General features: G+C 64.5%; 1 protein-coding gene across 4 annotated transcripts in view; it reads right to left on the bottom strand.

Annotated features, from left to right (window-relative positions):
• Positions 1-18252, bottom strand: part of SPATC1 (spermatogenesis and centriole associated 1) — a 64987-nt gene that overhangs the window by 8264 nt on the left and 38471 nt on the right. For 2 of the 4 annotated variants that reach the window (XM_075918648.2, XM_075918651.2), the window contains exons 3-5: positions 16799-17695; positions 10721-10860; positions 6446-6833 (exon numbers count right to left, since the gene is read on the bottom strand). In XM_075918648.2, the coding sequence (XP_075774763.1) occupies positions 6501-6833; positions 10721-10860; positions 16799-17695 (1370 nt within the window). In that variant the 3' untranslated portion in view covers positions 6446-6500. Of the gene's footprint in view, positions 1-6445; positions 6834-10720; positions 10861-12620; positions 12757-16798; positions 17696-18252 lie in introns of those variants that run through there. The other 2 variants (XM_075918650.2, XM_075918649.2) reach the window with 2 other exon arrangements.

The following is an 18252-nucleotide window of genomic DNA, read 5'->3' as shown; positions in this document are numbered from 1 at the left end:
CCACCTCCCCTCAGACACCCCAATGCTCCCTGTGCCCCCCCAGCCCCTCTTACACAGGGGAGAGGTTATAACTCATCCCCCCCACTTCCCCTCAGACACCCCAGTGCTCCCTGTGCCCCCCAGCCCCACCGCACACAGGGGAGAGGTGATAATCCATCCCCCACCTCCCCTCAGACACCCCAGTGCTCCCTGTGCCCCCCAGCCCCACCGCACACAGGGGAGAGGTGATAATCCATCCCCCCACCCAGAACAGGTTCCCGCAGTCCCAAAGTTCCCACCATGGTCCCAGAGGTCCAGTTCTTTAACAATTTTATTTTCAGCCTTTGCTCTTTTTCTTTTGTTGATACCCTCCAGGCGTCGGGTGCTACAGGACGGTCCCGTCGGGCCCTGTGGGGTGAGATCTGAGGGGTACATCGACCTGGCACTGTGGGGCCCTTTGGGATGGGGAGGGCCTGCCCGGTTTTAGCTATTTAGGCTTCTGGCTGCTTTTGAAACCCAGGGGAGTGAGGAGTCAAAATCTCTTGGTGCCTCCAGGCCGAGGCAAGGAATGGGGCATCCCAAGGGGGCTGGCCCCAGCGGGTCTGAAATGAGACGGGGGGTTTGCACGGCGAGGGGGGCAGGAGCGAGGGAGCTGCAGCCAGGCCCTGTGGGTCTGCCGGCCATTCAGCTGTGGCTTTGGCAGCAGGGTGACTCCCAGAGCCGAGTAGGTGGGCCTCTCCACCTGATGCTCCATCCCAGAGGCTGGGCGGGGTCCCTGCAGAGAGGGGGCCCTCGCTGGCTGCCAGGTGGCGCGTGGATGGGTGAATGGGGACAGAGCCGCGCTCGGGGACAGAGCCTGGGGCTCCCGACCTCCGGCAGGAGACTGGCCACAGGGCCTGGGCAAGGGCATGTCCTCGGCACCCAGAAGAGCCGCCATGTGCCCACTCCTCCCTGTGGCCACAGGCTGGGGGCGGGCGCAGCCGCGCCAGGCCGACCTCAGGACTGAGCACATGGGATGAAGGCCCTGGCCAGGCAGACATGAGCCGGGGTCGACGGGGTAACACCGACCAGCGACATGAAGGCAGCCCGCCCGGGGCGCAGGGCCAGAAGGAAATCCCCAGCAGGTGTGCCGCGTCCGGACCTTGCTGGGCGCTAGGTTGGGCAGTGGGCGACCCCTACTGGCCTCTGTGTGTAAGCACAGCCAGGCCGGGTCAGACTACAGGTCCATCCGGCCCAGAGTCCTGTCTGCCAACAGTGGCCAATACCAGGTGCCCCAGAGGGAGGGAACACAACAGGGAATCCCTCCCCTGTTTCCCACCTCCAGAGAAACAGAGGCAGGGACACCATTCCTACCCATCCTGGCTAACAGCCATTGATGGACCTAACCTCCATGCATCTATCTAGCTCTTTTTTGAACCCTATTAAAGTTCTAGCCTTCACTGCATCCTCTGGCAAGGAGTTCCACAGGTTAACTGTGCTCTGAGTGAAGAAAAACTTCCTTTTGTTTGTTTTAAACCTGCTGCCTGTTCATTTCATGTGGTGACCCCTAGTTCTTACATTGTGGGAACAAGTAAATAACTTTTCCTTATTTGCTTTTTCCACACCACTCATGATTGTATAGACCTCTGTCCTATCCCCCCTTTGCCCCTCTTTTCTAAGCTGAAAAGTCCCAGTCTTTTTAATCTCTCTTCATGTGAGACCTGTTCCAAACCCCTCAGCATTTTAGTTGCCCTTTTCTGAACCTTTTCCAATGCCAAGAGATCTTATATGAGATGAGGTGACCACGTCTGTACACAGGATTCAAGCTGTGGGCGTCCCAAGGTTTATACAGAGGCAATAAGCTCTTCTCTGTCTTATTCTTTATCCCTTTTTTAATGACTCCCAACATTCTGTTTGTTTTTTGACTGCCGCTGCGCTCTGCGCGGATGTTTTCATGACCCGCAATGACCCCAAGGCACCGTGGAACGAGGCGTACAGATAGTTCGATTAGAAGCCTAATCCCAACTAGCTAGTCCGTGCAGCGTGTAGCCGCGCGGCTCGGGGTCCGAACTAGCCGGCATTTAAAAATGGCGCTGGCCGGCTTCATGCAAATGAAGCCTGGGAAATTCAAATCCCGGGCTTCATTTGCAACTGTGCATGACTACATACCCCGCTAGTTCGGACTAGAGTGGTAGTGTAGACAGACCCTTGGATACTTGTGTCCCTGCAGTTCCATTCAGCTGTGTCTCTCCCCCCATACCCGATGGCTGTGTCTACACTGGCGGGCTCTTGTGGAAGAACTCTTGCACAAGAACACATCCACACAGCCATGTGCTTGTGTGCAAGAGCATCCATGGCAGTATGGCTGCTCTCTTGCGCAAGAAAGCTCTGATGGCCATGTTAGCCATAGGGGTTTCTGGCAGAAGAACCCCTGCCGCGTGTCCACACTGCCCTCTTGCGCAGAAGGGCTTGCACTCGTTAGAGAAGAGCATCGCTCCTGCGCAAGGAGCCCTCTTCCCATGCTGGACTATAAATCTTTCTGCGCAAGAGCAGCTGGGCTGTGTGGACGCTCTGTGGAAGAATACCAGTTCTTGTGCAAGAACCTGCCAGTGTAGACATAGCCTATGTGTCCCTGCACTGCACTCAGCCACCTCCTCCCCTGTCCCTATGTGTCCCTGCACTGCACTCAGCCACCTCCTCCCCTGTCCCTATGTGTCCCTGCACCCCACTCAGCCACCTCCTCCCCTGTCCCCATGTGTCCCTGCACTGCACTCAGCCACCTCCTCCCCTGTCCCTATGTGTCCCTGCACTGCACTCAGCCACCTCCTCCCCTGTCCCTATGTGTCCCTGCACTGCACTCAGCCACCTCCTCCCCTGTCCCCATGTGTCCCTGCACTGCACTCAGCCACCTCCTCCCCTGTCCCCATGTGTCCCTGCACTGCACTCAGCCACCTCCTCCCCTGTCCCCATGTGTCCCTGCACTGCACTCAGCCACCTCCTCCCCTGTCCCCATGTGTCCCTGCACTGCACTCAGCCACCTCCTCCCCTGTCCCCATGTGTCCCTGCACCCCACTCAGCCACCTCCTCCCCTGTCCCCATGTGTCCCTACACTGCACTCAGCCACCTCCTCCCCTGTCCCTATGTGTCCCTGCACTGCACTCAACCACCTCCTCCCCTGTCCCTATGTGTCCCTGCACTGCACTCAGCCACCTCCTCCCCTGTCCCTATGTGTCCCTGCACTGCACTCAACCACCTCCTCCCCTGTCCCTATGTGTCCCTGCACTGCACTCAACCACCTCCTCCCCTGTCCCCATGTGTCCCTGCACTGCACTCAGCCACCTCCTCCCCTGTCCCCATGTGTCTCTGCACTGCACTCAGCCACCTCCTCCCCTGTCCCCATGTGTCCCTGCACTGCACTCAGCCACCTCCTCCCCTGTCCCCATGTGTCCCTGCACCGCACTCAGCCACCTCCTCCCATCCCCATGTGTCCCTGCACCCCACTCAGCCACCTCCTCCCATCCCCATGTGTCCCTGCACCCCACTCAGCCACCTCCTCCCCTGTCCCCATGTGTCCCTGCACCCCACTCAGCCACCTCCTCCTCCCCTGTCCCCATGTGTCCCTGCACCCCACTCAGCCACCTCCTCCCCTGTCCCCATGTGTCCCTGCACCCCACTCAGCCACCTCCTCCCCTGTCCCCATGTGTCCCTGCACCTCACTCAGCCACCTCCTCCCCTGTTCCCATGTGTCCCTGCACCCCACTCAGCCACCCCTCCTTCCCTGTCCCCATGTGTCCCTGCACCCCACTCAGCCACCTCCTCCCCTGTCCCCATGTGTCCCTGCACCCCACTCAGCCACCTCCTCCCCTGTCCCCATGTGTCCCTGCACCTCACTCAGCCACCTCCTCCCCTGTCCCCATTTGTTCCTGCACCCCACTCAGCCACCCCTCCTTCCCTGTCCCCATGTGTCCCTACACTGCACTCAGCCACCTCCTCCCCTGTCCCTATGTGTCCCTGCACTGCACTCAACCACCTCCTCCCCTGTCCCTATGTGTCCCTGCACTGCACTCAGCCACCTCCTCCCCTTTCCCCATGTGTCCCTGCACCCCACTCAGCCACCTCCTCCCCTGTCCCCATGTGTCCCTGCACTGCACTCAGCCACCTCCTCCCCTGTCCCCATGTGTCTCTGCACTGCACTCAGCCACCTCCTCCCCTGTCCCCATGTGTCCCTGCACTGCACTCAGCCACCTCCTCCCCTGTCCCCATGTGTCCCTGCACCGCACTCAGCCACCTCCTCCCATCCCCATGTGTCCCTGCACCCCACTCAGCCACCTCCTCCCATCCCCATGTGTCCCTGCACCCCACTCAGCCACCTCCTCCCCTGTCCCCATGTGTCCCTGCACCCCACTCAGCCACCTCCTCCTCCCCTGTCCCCATGTGTCCCTGCACCCCACTCAGCCACCTCCTCCCCTGTCCCCATGTGTCCCTGCACCCCACTCAGCCACCTCCTCCCCTGTCCCCATGTGTCCCTGCACCCCACTCAGCCACCTCCTCCCCTGTCCCCATGTGTCCCTGCACCTCACTCAGCCACCTCCTCCCCTGTTCCCATGTGTCCCTGCACCCCACTCAGCCACCCCTCCTTCCCTGTCCCCATGTGTCCCTGCACCCCACTCAGCCACCTCCTCCCCTGTCCCCATGTGTCCCTGCACCCCACTCAGCCACCTCCTCCCCTGTCCCCATGTGTCCCTGCACCTCACTCAGCCACCTCCTCCCCTGTCCCCATTTGTTCCTGCACTGCACTCAGCCACCTCCTCCCATCCCCATGTGTTCCTGCACCCCACTCAACCACCTCCTCCCCTGTCCCCATGTGTCCCTGCACCCCTCTCAGCCACCTCCTCCCCTGTCCCCATGTGTCCCTGCACCTCACTCAGCCACCTCCTCCCCTTTCCCCATGTGTCCCTGCACCCCACTCAGCCACCTCCTCCCCTTTCCCCATGTGTCCCTGCACCCCACTCAGCCACCTCCTCCTCCCCTGTCCCCATGTGTCCCTGCACCCCACTCAGCCACCTCCTCCCCTGTCCCCATGTGTCCCTGCACCCCACTCAGCCACCTCCTCCCCTGTCCCCATGTGTCCCTGCACCCCACTCAGCCACCTCCTCCCCTGTCCCCATGTGTCCCTGCACCTCACTCAGCCACCTCCTCCCCTGTTCCCATGTGTCCCTGCACCCCACTCAGCCACCCCTCCTTCCCTGTCCCCATGTGTCCCTGCACCCCACTCAGCCACCTCCTCCCCTGTCCCCATGTGTCCCTGCACCCCACTCAGCCACCTCCTCCCCTGTCCCCATGTGTCCCTGCACCTCACTCAGCCACCTCCTCCCCTGTCCCCATTTGTTCCTGCACTGCACTCAGCCACCTCCTCCCATCCCCATGTGTTCCTGCACCCCACTCAACCACCTCCTCCCCTGTCCCCATGTGTCCCTGCACCCCTCTCAGCCACCTCCTCCCCTGTCCCCATGTGTCCCTGCACCTCACTCAGCCACCTCCTCCCCTTTCCCCATGTGTCCCTGCACCCCACTCAGCCACCTCCTCCCCTTTCCCCATGTGTCCCTGCACCCCACTCAGCCACCTCCTCCTCCCCTGTCCCCATGTGTCCCTGCACCCCACTCAGCCACCTCCTCCTCCCCTGTCCCCATGTGTCCCTGCACCCCACTCAGCCACCTCCTCCTCCCCTGTCCCCATGTGTCCCTGCACCCCACTCAGCCACCTCCTCCTCTGTTCCCATGTGTCCCTGCACCCCTCTCAGCCACCTCCTCCTCTGTTCCCATGTGTCCCTGCACCTCACTCAGCCACCTCCTCCCCTGTCCCCATGTGTCCCTGCACCCCACTCAGCCACCTCCTCCCCTGTCCCCATGTGTCCCTGCACCCCACTCAGCCACCTCCTCCTCCCCTGTCCCCATGTGTCCCTGCACCCCACTCAGCCACCTCCTCCTCCCCTGTCCCCAGGTGTCCCTGCATCCTACTGAGACAATAGCTGGCCTGCAGTGGGAAGGAGCTGGGCTTGTGGCACCCACAGCAGGGAACCTGTGCTGCCAGCAGCTGGTAGCTTTGAGCCGAGGTCCCTCGGTGGGCACAGACAAGAGGCCCTTTAGCATGGCACATGCCCCATGCCAGCTGCCCAGCTATGTCCTGTGACACCAGCATCTGGGGAGCAGTTCCCAGATCCCTCCTAGGGGCAGCACTTTGCACCAGACCCGCAGGCTGACCCGGCCACCGCGGCCACAGCAGGGAACTGGGACAGTGGCCAGGCCTGACTACATCTGCCCTGGGGGGTGTTTGTGGGGGCCCTGGGCAGGCATGCTGGGAGAACATGTGTAGCTCGGGCTGGCCCTGCCCCAACAGGGCCGCTGCAGGCAGGACCGTGGCACCGCTGGGAGACGAGGGCTCTCGAATGTTCCTTGGTTCTCCCACGAAGGACTCTCCAGGGCGGGCGGCCTTTTGCTGCACGTTTAATGGGTCCGTGAGGTGCACGGGCAGGCGGGCGCGGCTCACCAGATGAACAAGGGCTTGCCGTCGTCTCTGGCCAGCAGGGCCAGGCATTCCAGCAGGATGAGGACACTCCCCCGGAACCTGTCGGGTACCGTGTCCACCACCACTCTGCGCAGGAAGTTGATGTCGTTGTAGTTGGCGCTGGCGGCGGTGGCCAGCTCCGGCCGGTCCCGCAGAATGCCGTAGGTGTTCACGATGTACTCGGTGAAGGCGGGGAACGATTCCGGGTCATACCCCACATTTTGGAGGCGGCTCATTACATCCTGGCAACGCTGGTTCAGCTGTGAGCACTGCTCCTCATCCATCGCGCCCGTGAGGGGGTCGGTGCAAACCTGGGAAAGGAGGAGCGGTGTGAGGGGGGCCGGGCAGCCTCGGTCAGAATCCCCAGTTACCGTTCCCTCGGGGGCAGGGGAGAGGAGACCGGAATCAGCCCAACCCCGTCAGCCCGAGGGACTCGCTGCCACGGCACGGCGGGGCGTCCAAGCCCTTAGAAGGCCTCTGAAGCGGGATGAGGGACCGTCCCTTGGAGAGTCAACTGGGCAGTTCCAGGTGGGCACGTGCCCCTTGGGGGAGGAGCTGCCCCCCCTTTGTGACAGGCTCAGCTTTGGGGCAACCTGGTGAGGAGCCAGCAGCTGGGGCTGGCATAGGGGGTGCCCTGGGGGGAGCTGGAAGCTGGGGCTGACATGGGGGGTGTCTTAGGGGGGAGCCGGCAGCTGGCGCTGGCATGGGGGGTGTCCTGGGGAGAGCTGGCAGCTGGGGCTGGCATAGGGGTGCCCTGGGGGGAGCCGGCAGCTGGGGCTGACATGGGGGGTGCCCTGGGGGGAGCCGGCAGCTGGGGCTGGAATAGGAGGTGCCCTGGGGGGAGCTGGAAGCTGGGGCTGGCATGGGGGTGCCTCGCTGCGACAGGGCCTGTGTCCCTGGATCATGTCCAGGGGATGGAAGGGCAGTCACAAGCTCCAGGCACATGTGGTGGAAATGCCCTGTCACTACCCGTCCCACCCAGGCAGCCTGGCCGGATCCCAGGGGGCAGCTCTGGCTGTGAGTGCTGAGCCCAGGGCTTCCTGTCCCTGCCCCCGAGAAACTGCCCCCTTGCTAAGGCGCCCGATGCTCAGGAGACTTTCCTGCAGGTTCCTGCTCAGGGCCGGCCCGTGAGTAGCCTGGGCGGCTCCGCACTGGCCCCGTGTCACGTGGCTGGATGTTCGTGGGAGCAGGCTGGTCCCGGTTGCACCTGCTGGTGTGCGCCGGATGCGGTGCAGAGAGGCTGCGGGAGGCGCTGAAGGAGTCCGGCTGTGCCGACTGCCTAGGTTCTCCCGTACGCGTGTGGCTGGCGTGTGGCTGGCATGTGGCAAGTGGGACTGTGACTTTGCACGGCTATTGCTCTTGTTCTCTGGCTGGGAGACAGCGGCAGGTGTTGACCAACTAGACACTGGCTCTTGGGGGGGCGCCAGTGGACACCTGGGGAGCCCAGAGTGGCCCTGGCCTGAGATGCTCCCCCGGGGACTCCAGGCCCAGAAGGACACAGACCGGTTTGCGGGTCATGTGACCAGCCCGCTTTGGGAGCCCCCGCGCCCAGGAGAGCGAAGGAGTCACAGGACGTGTCCCAGAGACCGTTGTGTGGCAGCGCGTCCCATCCCTGCGCAGAGCCTGCCCCAGGCACCTGGGGACTGAGGTGTGTGACGTGTTCCCTGGACGTCTCACTCGCCGCCGTCTCTTTCCTTCACTAACGAACTTCTAGGGGTCACATGCTACAGGACGGGCCCAGCGAGCTCTTGGGGTAAGAGCCGAGGTGCAAATTGACCTGGGACTGTGGCTGGTCCTTTGGGACTGAGAGAGCCTGTTTGGAGGTGGGGGATGGGTTATAACCTCTCCCCTGTGTAAGGGGGGCTGGGGGGCACAGGGAGCACTGGGGTGTCTGAGGGGAGGTGGGGGGATGGGTTATAACCTCTCCCCTGTGTAAGGGGGGCTGGGGGGCACAGGGAGCACTGGGGTGTCTGAGGGGAGGTGGGGGGATGGGTTATAACCTCTCCCCTGTGTAAGGGGGCTGGGGGGCACAGGGAGCACTGGGGTGTCTGAGGGGAGGTGGGGGATGGGTTATAACCTCTCCCCTGTGTGAAGGGGGCTGGGGGGCACAGGGCGCACTGGGGTGTCTGAGGGGAGGTAGGGGAGGGGTTATAAGCTCTCTCCTGTGTGCGGTGGGGCTGGGGGGGCACAGGGAGCGCTGGGGTGTGTGAGGGGAGGTGGGGGATGGGTTATAACCTCTCCCCTGTGTAAGGGGGGTGGGGGGGCACAGGGCAGGTGGGGGGGCACAGGGAGCACTGGGGTGTCTGAGGGGAGGTGGGGGATGGGTTATAACCTCTCCCCTGTGTAAGGAGGGCTGGGGGGCACAGGAAACACTGGGGTGTGTGGGGGAGGTGGGGGATGGGTTATCACCTCTCCCCTGTGTAAGGGGGCCGGGGGGGGCACAGGAAACACTGGGGTGTGTGAGGGGAGGTGTGGGGATGGGTTAGGGAGGGGCTGTCCAGTCAGTGACTGTGCGAACTAGCCCGGCCCCAGGGACACTGGCTCTCGGTGAGGCCGATTCACACCTGAGGGAGGCGTCTGGGAACAGGCGAACCAGCCAGGGCGTAATGGCTGCCGCCATGTGAAACAGACCAGTCACTTGGCCTTGTGACCCGCTCCAGTCTGGGAGACCCCAGAGACACAGACGTGCCAGGAGGCGTCTCCGTCTCGGCTGTAATCTCGCTCCTGATCCCAGGTGCAGCCTTGCGGGGCAGCGAGCGGGAAGGAGGCCGACCCGCCCTGGCACAGGATGGGCACCAGACACTGCTAAGCCGGCAGCTTGTAGCATCTCTGCTGAGAGCCTGCGTCCAGAGCTGGGTGCCTGGTGCGTGCGACGGATTCGCCTTCACAGCCTCAGTCCCGCCTTCCCTCTCTCTCGTTAATAACCCCTCAGGGGGTGGATGCTAAAGGACGGGCCCAGCGTGATCTCGTGGGGAAGATCCAGCGTGGGAACTGACCGGGGATCTGGGGCTGGTTCCTTGGGACCCGGAGAACCCGTCCGGGTAGGTGGGACTGGGTTCTAGAACCCCCCCCCCGTCAGGCCCGGGGCTGGGGGGGCACAGGGAGAGCTTGGGTGTCCGAGGGGGTTTGCTCGTGAGGTTCCCGCTGGGACTGGCAGCTGGAGCGCTCGGTGGGGCTGGAGTGTGGCCTGTTGGGAAGGTCTCCAGTCGGGGGCCGTAGGGAGACCTGGGTTTGAGCGATTCGCCCTGAGCGGTGCCCAGACCTGGCCCGGTCCGTCACAGCAGGGTGGGGGCTCCCCAAGGTGCTGTCACGGCCTGTAACCGAAGACACGTGGATACCGAGGTGTGGTCCTGCAGCCCCATGGAGAGCAGCGCACGGTGCGGTGGGATCGTGAGCTGGCGCGGGCGTGGCCATTCATCTGGGGAAGGGGGCCATGCCCGCGCCAGCTCGCGGGCCCGCCCGCTCTGTGCGCCGCTCTCCACGGGCTGCAGGGACCCTCGCTGGCTCTAAGTCACTGCGAGTCCAGAGCCCGGAGCCATAACTGCACACACCGGTCACACGCACGGGGGCAGCCTAGGCACTGAGCAGCCGGAGCCTTCATTCGACCTCCCGTGGCCCCTCTGCTCCGCATCCAGGGCCCGCTCACACCAGCGGGTGCAACCAGGACCAGCCTGTTCCCATGAACATCCAGGAACGCCTCAGACCTGCCTGCAGCCCGGAGCCAAGGGGCCTGTCTGCACGGGGCAGCGCCGGGGTGGCTTGGCACCCTCTACTAGTCCCCCCCGCCCTGCCCACAGACCACAGGAGGCAACTTCTCTCCCAGGGTCTGGATGAGGCCGGGCACCGCACCTGCAGGGCCCGGCTGAGTCCCCCCTGGCAGCACCAGCCAAACCCGACGCTCCTGGGGGCCCGGAGGGAGAAGGGCTGCTGGCGTCTCAGCCCCTTCCAGGGGTGCGTAATGTCCCTCCCGGGTCCTCTGCCCACCTGGCCTGGGGGCTGGGGTGCCGTGGGGTCCCCCTGCCGTGCCAGGCTGCTGCTGGACTGCTGAGCTCCCCGCGGGCTGGACGTGGATCCCAGGTGGCCCCTGCCCCGCCCAGATTAGCCCCCAGGCCCAGCTCTAGCCCAGAGCTGGGGGCGGGTGGGGGAGGAGGCGCAGCAGCTGCGTGCCCGGCGCACCCACCCTCCGCCGCGCTCCTACCTTTTTGATCTTGTCGAGGATGTTGTCGACGGTGAAGCCGTAGAGCCGCGTGCGCTCGGGGAAGACGTTGGAGAGGATCCGGCGGTCCAGCTGGAAGGCGATTTCCCCCACGGTGCGCTCCAGCGTCTCCTTGCTGTGATCTGCAAGGCCCCAGGAAGCCAGTCAGCGGCGAGCCGGCGCCAGAAGGCAGGGGCAGGGCAAACGAACTGTGGGTCTATGGCGACGCCCGCTGGTTCCGTCCCAGGGTGCCCAGTGGCCCTTCCGTGGGCTGTGGCTGTGCAGTGTCTTCGCCCACGGGCACGGCAGGCTCGTGAGAAAACCCACATCCTCTCCCCCACCCGGCTCTCTGACACCGGGACACCGGGCATCCACCCTCACGGCCGCGGCCCAGGGTGGCCTCCTCACCCGTGGGCTGCACGGACAGAGCCAGCCGGGCCTCGGCTTCCATGAGACAGCTCCCTCGGCCACTTCGCACGGCGTGTGGGGCGTGCCACCGTGGGTGCAGCCGTGTTCTGCACGATCCTCGTGAAACCCAACCATCTCACACAGGGCGGCTGCCTCGCCGCTGCCGTGGCCCCACGGCTGGCCAGAGAGTGCCCCTTGTGCTGGCGCGTGCAGGTCCCCGGCATTCCCACGCTGCCCGGCAGCGCCCGGGTCGCGCGCAAGTCAACTTAGGACTTTGCTCCTTAGCAGATGAGCGTGTGAAGCCAGGAGCTTTGGCGACCGGCCCCTGCCGACATGCCGGCGACAGCCCAGCGTTCCCCTGGGGTCTCCCCGGCTCCTTCCCTCGAGCCCCCCACAGACGCGCCGGGCGCTGGGGATTGGCAGCGTTTGCTTCCCCGGCGCGAGGGCGTGAGACGGAGCCGCTGGAGCTCCAGGGAGCAGAATCTGATGTCTCCCAGGGCTACATCACCGTGTTCTGCTTCCAGGAGCAATTCTCTTGGCCCGCCACCCCTTTCCCTCCAGACTCTCAGAGCTGCCCCCCGCAGTGCCCGCAGGAACGGCAGCCGCTGCTCCGAGCCGCAGGGCTGGGTGCTTCCCGGCGCCTTAGAAATTATCGGAACTGAGTTCTCCTCCAGCGGGGGGGTGTAACTCCTCGCCACACCCCCACTCCAGCCCTGCTCCGTCCACCCTAGCCCACGCCTTCCCCACCCCTTTATGCCCCTGCTCCACCCCCTTCCCACTCCTGCTCCACCGGCCCCATCCCGCCCCTTTCCCCAGGCCTCTGCTCTGTCTCCTCCCCCTGCAGACGCCCGTCCCTGCTTCTCCCCCTCCATCACTAGAGCGTCCCAAACGCCGCCAAACAGCTGTTTTACAGGAGGTGGGGAGCTGGTCGGCGGGGTGTTGGTGGATGGGCGGGAGGAGCAATGGTCGCCAGTGGGCATGGAGCACCCACCAGTTTTTCCCTGAGGGTGCTCCAGCCCCAGAGCAGCCAGGAAGCTGGCACCGATGCCCGAGTGAGGGCACGCTGACTGGGGTTCTGTTGTGGGAACACCCGGTTCTGGTGGAAGCTGGGCTTCTACAGACATCAGCCCGAGCCGCCTGTCTCTGAGGTGGGTGTTTAACCGCCACCAGACGGATTCAAACCTGGGACCTTGGAGCTTAGTGCAGGCGCCTCTAGTGCCTGAGCTAAAAGGCAGCTGGTGCCCAGGCCGGGCTGCAGAGCTCCCTTGTCCTTACCTCTCGCTGTCTATGTGCCACCGCGCTGGCCAGTGGCCCACACTAGGTGTGCGGGTTACAGGTGCATGGAATGCACCACCCGCCGAACCCTGCTCGACCTTCCACCTGTTTGGGCCCTCGGGTCTGTCTGTGCAGCTGCCACTTGCTGCGAGCTCGGCGGCTGCCCCTGCTCCCTGCGCAAGACGCACGTGGGCAAGGCCTCCCGCCCTGACCCATTCACCTGCCAGCGCTCACACCGGAGCCAGCAAAGGGGGCGGCTCCCTCTCTTCTCCCCCGGGCGACTGGGAGCTGCTGAAGGGCAGCGACGGGGAAGCAGGCGACACCGGGCCTGGGTGCAGCCTGGCCAGGCTGAGAGGCTGAGAGAAGGGAGCCCGAGCTCTCAGTTACTGCAGCCCAGAGCAAATCGATCAGCCCTCCCGTCGCCCCGGGGGTGCGGCAGCGAGCGCCTGCTCCCTTCCTATCGCCCTGCTCAGCTCAGAGAGCTGCCTCCGCGGGGGCAACGCCACGAGCCCGGGGCCAGGCGCCAGGACTCGGGGCAGGAGGGGCCCTCGCCCAGTGACATGGCGGGAGGCAGGTGAAGTTAGTCCGGCGGCCGGGCCCTGCAACGCGGCTGGGCGGGGGCCAGCTGTGTCCCGGGGGGCACTGTCCCTCCCTGCGTCGCAGAGTCAGTGGTGGAGGCAAGGAGAGGAGGAGGGAACGAGGAGGCGCCTGGTGAGCGGCAGATCGGGGCTGACACAGCACTAGGATCGAGTTCCTTTCCCAGCGGAGAGGTTGCCCTGGCATCTCCCCGGACCCTGGGGTGCCCCCCCGCAGCCCGCTCGCCAGCATGGGTGGGTGAGGAGGGCCGGAGCGTCCTCAGGGCTTGCTTTGGGGGCTGGCCGGTTTGTGTCCCGAGGTCAGGGCCAGGGACAACAAAAAGCTTCTCTGCTTGGGAGCCAGACAAGGCACGGCCCTGGCTCAGTCGGGGAGCGAGGGACACTACACGGCACTCGATCCCCCCATCCCTTGTCCAACACCCTGCAGCATTCTCCCCTGCTCCTCACCAGACCCTCCCCAGCAAGCCCGGGGCCTGGCACCTCCCCCACGGGGCAGACCGAACACCAGTGCGCCTGGGTCTGATGCTGCTGCCGTAGGGGATGTTTGCCCGACTCCCCACGGGACCCCTAGGGTGTGGCTAGACTGTACCACTCTGTCAACAGAGAGCTGTAGATTAGGCTAACGAAGTCGGGATTTAAATATCCTGTGCCTCATTAGCATAAACATGGCCACCGTTTTTTTTCCGAAACGGAGTTTTTTTGAAGAAAAACAGCAGTCTAGACACAGCTCTGTCGAAAATAAACCCTTTTTCGAAAGCTCCTGTAAACCTCCTTATTCGAGGAATACAGGATCTGTCGAAAAAGGGTTTATTTTTGACAGAGCTGTGTCTAGACTGCTGGGGGGGTTTCGAAAAAACTCTGTTTCAAAAAAAAGCAGTGGCCATGTTTATGCTAATGAGGTGCAGGATATTTAAATCCTGGCTTAATTAGCAATTTCAACGTGCTTGATTTGCATTGGCAGAGGGATGCAGTCTAGACGTAGCTCTAGATGCCAGCAGGGGGCCAGGGCCCATCTGTGGGCCGGTACTGGGGTCTGTTGCTCATGGAGCTATTCTGCTGGGTCACTGCTCGCAGCTCCCCCGGAACCCTCCTTCTCAGCTCCCGCTACATGGGGTACCACAGGACAGCTCAGGCCTTCGGGGCACAGGCTGAAGCTAATGCCTGATAGGACACAGGCCCGTGGGCTCCCTGTGTGACCATGAGCTGTAAGTGCTACAGCCCTGGGAGGGACAAGATGCAGTAGAGGGGCCCAGAGAAGGGGTCGTGGCACTGGAGGGGACCCGAGAAGGGACCGTGGCACTGGAGGGGACCCGAGAAGGGGCCGTGACACTGGAGGGGCCCTGAGAAGGGGTCGTGGCAATGGAGGGGGACAGAGAAGGGGCCGTGGCACTGGAGGGGCCCTGAGAAGGGGTCGTGGCAATGGAGGGGACCCGAGAAGGGGCCGTGGCACTGGAGGGGCCCTGAGAAGGGGTCGTGGCAATGGAGGGGACCTGAGAAGGGGCCGTGGCACTGGAGGGCCCTGAGAAGGGGTCGTGGCAATGGAGGGGACCCGAGAAGGGGCCGTGGCACTGGAGGGGCCCTGAGAAGGGGCCGTGGCACTGGAGGGGACCCGAGAAGGGGCCGTGGCACTGGAGGGCCCTGAGAAGGGGCCGTGGCACTGGAGGGGACCCGAGAAGGGGCCGTGGCACTGGAGGGCCCTGAGAAGGGGCCGTGGCACTGGAGGGGACCCGAGAAGGGGCCGTGGCACTGGAGGGCCCTGAGAAGGGGTCGTGGCAATGGAGGGGACCCGAGAAGGGGCCGTGGCACTGGAGGGGCCCTGAGAAGGGGCCGTGGCACTGGAGGGCCCTGAGAAGGAGCCGTGGCACTGGAGGGGACCCGAGAAGGGGCCGTGGCACTGGAGGGGACCCGAGAAGGGGCCGTGGCACTGGAGGGGACCCGAGAAGGGGCCGTGGCACTGGAGGGGCCCTGAGAAGGGGCTGTGGCACTGGAGGGGCCCTGAGAAGGGGCCGTGGCACTGGAGGGGACCCGAGAAGGGGCCGTGGCACTGGAGGGGACCCGAGAAGGGGCCGTGGCACTGGAGGGGACCCGAGAAGGGGCCGTGGCACTGGAGGGGACCCGAGAAGGGGCCGTGGCACTGGAGGGGGCCTAAGAAGGAGCCGTGGCACTGGAGGGGACCCGAGAAGGGGCCGTGACACTGGAGGGGACCCGAGAAGGGGCCGTGGCACTGGAGGGGACCCGAGAAGGGGCCGTGGCACTGGAGGGGGCATCAATTCCATTGAGAATTCTTCGTCTCCCGTCTGATCGAGCTGGGGGCTCTGCTCTGCTCGTCTCCTGCCCTCTGGACACCCGGCCACCATCACCATCTGGGAACCCCGCTCAGTGCAAGCACCACGGAGTGGTGAGGTCTCCTCTCCCCGCTCCCCCCAACTACCTCTGTCTAAGCACAGCCTCCTGGCTGCCCTGTGTACACTGCTCTAGGGTTAGCTAGCCCTAACATTCGGAGCCAGTTTCAATGTAGGGTTAATATTGTAGCTGTTTTGCGTGTTTGGCTCATTACCCAGAAATAAATCCCATTCATTGTTAAGCTGGTTACTTCTCTCTCTCTCTTTCTTTCTCTCTCGCTCACTCTTCCTCGAGGGGGGTTGTTTTGGCTTCCCCATTTGCGCTGCAACAACGCGTCTTGTACCCAAGCTACAGATCCCTGTAGTGCCCCAAATCCTGGGGGGTTGCTCATCGTGTGGTTGCCCAGTGAATGGTTGTGGTGGGAGTGGGGATAGGGGGTGCTGAACCTGGGGATGTACGAGGAAGGCATCTTAAACTGCTGTTTGATCCAGCCCACAGGGTCCAAAAGGCACAGGAGGGTGCCATGGGGCATTGCTGTTAACCCAGCCTGCTGAGTCCTGGGACGTCCAGGGGGCAGCGTGTGAGTGCTGAGAACCCTCCTCTCAGGCGTGCTCTGGGGGTGGGGTGGGGAGAACCTGCCCGGAGGAACCTAGCCCTGCAGGAGAGCTCCAGTGGGAGGGGAATTGGCAGCAGGGAGAATTCAGCTTCGTACGAGAGCAGGAGCAGCACACGGGTAGAACTGTGACCCACCCCCAGCCCCATGAGAGTAACCCTGACAAACGAGCACCCCCCCCGTGCATTGGACAAGTCTGGTGACACTGTGACGGCGCTGGTGTAACCCACCCACCCGGCGCGGGGCCCCGTCCCATGCCACGACACCCAGACCACGGACAGAGAGGTAAGAACAAGGGAGCTCGGCAGCCTGGGCTGGGAGCCCCACAGGTTCAAGTCCCTCTCTTCACACCGCCCCTGTGCCCTCTCCCAATCTGCCCTGAGGGGGACCCAGCGTTCGGTGTTTTGCACCCCAAATTACCCACAAGGCTACAGGCACGAACAGTGGCATGGTGCAGGGCCAGGCCCCCGGGTGACACTGAGAGGGCCCAGGTTACAAACCAGTGCGGGGTGGGCAGCCGGGGCCGGCGGGCAGGCCTTTGGCCAGTGCACGGCCTGGTGGGACTGGCAGGGGCGTGGTCCCGGGCCCCCAGCTCCTGTCTGTAGGCGCTGGCCCAGCCACGTCCCAGGGCTCTGGGGTCAGGCAGAACTGAGGGGATGCCGGCGAGGGGGGCAGGGAAGCCGGGCTGGTACCCACACGTGGGAGTTTGGAAGAGCACCACGCTCTGGCTGTGGCTCTGAGACCCGGCAGGGGGACAGCCACCCTGGGACGTGGGCGGAGGGGCCCCTCCATTCCCATTTGCTGGGTTCCCACGTGCCCCAGAGATTTCCCGGCCCTGGTGCTTACCTCTGCCCAGGCCGGGCCTGGAGGTGGTCCCTGGCGCCTGGTTCCTGTCGGTGGCTCGGTAGGCCTTGCGCCTGACGTCTGGGGGGCGTTGAGGCTCTGGGGTGTCTGGGGGCAGGTGGAAGCTGATAGGGGCTCTGGCGGTGGGGGTAGTGCGCATCCCTGGGGACAGGGGCCCTGGCCCCGGGCTGGGTGGAGACGTGGCCCCACTCGTGGCCGGGGCAGCAGCTCCAAGCATGGACAGAGACGCGGGCCCACTCGTGGCCGGGGCAGCAGCTCCAAGCATGGACAGAGACGTGGCCCCACTCGTGGCTGGGGCAGCAGCTCCAAGCATGGACAGAGACGTGGCCCCACTCGTGGCCGGTGCAGCAGCTCCAAGCATGGACAGAGACGCGGGCCCACTCGTGGCCGGGGCAGCAGCCCCAAGCATGGATTGCGCTGCAGCCCCACTCGTGGACAGGGACGGGGCCCCAAGCATAGACGGAGCCGCAGCCCCACTCATGGCCGGGGCCGCGGCCCCAAGCATGGACTGAGACATGGCCCCACTTGTGGGCTGGGCCACGGACCCACTCATGGATGGGGCTGCAGCCCCACTCATGGACGGGGCCAAGGCCCCAAAGATGGATGATGTCCCACTCCTGGATGGGGCCAAGCCCCCAAAGATGGACGAGGTCGCGGTCCCACTCCTGGACAGGGACGGGGCCAGGGCCCCAAAGATGGACGAAGTCGCAGTCCCACTTGTGGACGGGGCCAGGACCCCAAAGGCGGTTGGGAATGTGGCCCCCCCCGTGGACGAGGCTGTGATCCCACCCGTGGAAGGGACCATGAGCGAGGACGTGGGCAAGGTGTCGCCGAAGACCGTGTCAGTGAGGTAGGTGTCATACGACGAGAGACCAGAGTCTGCAAGAGACCGAGAGCCCACGGTGAAGATCCCCCGGTGCCAGGCCAGGCCACATGGGCCTTCTCACCAAAGCAAACCACCCAGCACCCAGCTGCCACGGCCCTGCCTGTCCACACTGCACTGAGGGGCAGGGGGCGGTGCCCAGGGGTAGGGGGCGGAAGTCGTGTCCTGGATCCGGGTGGGGGGGCAGGCCAGAGGCCAGGCCAGGGTTGGGGGGGGCTGCACCCTGGAGCTGAGGGAGGTGTTGGGGGGGCAAGCAGGGGCTGGGGGGGGCTCTGCCCTGGGGCAGCTTGGGGGTGCCCAGGGATAGAGTGTGAAGGGTGTGCCCTGGAGCTGGTTGGGGGGGCAGGCCCTGGAGTTGGTGGGACACCCACCAGGGCATTCAGCTGTGAGTTGACAGAGCTCTGAGGAGCCCCCCAGGGCCAGGTCCTTAGGAAGTGACTCTGGCATCTCAGGGGTGTGTGAGGCCCTGTCTCAGGGTGATAGGCACAGGCGCCAAGGGTCACGCCGCTCTCACCACACAGACCAATGGCGGGGCCTCCCCCGTGCCCAGAGA

The sequence above is a fragment of the Pelodiscus sinensis genome, chromosome 2 (genome assembly GCF_052426305.1).
Source record: "Pelodiscus sinensis isolate ZL-2025 chromosome 2, ASM5242630v1, whole genome shotgun sequence".
Lineage (NCBI taxonomy): Eukaryota > Metazoa > Chordata > Testudines > Trionychidae > Pelodiscus > Pelodiscus sinensis.
Note: the sequence above shows the minus strand (reverse complement) of the source record. Positions and strands in the feature narration are given on the sequence as shown.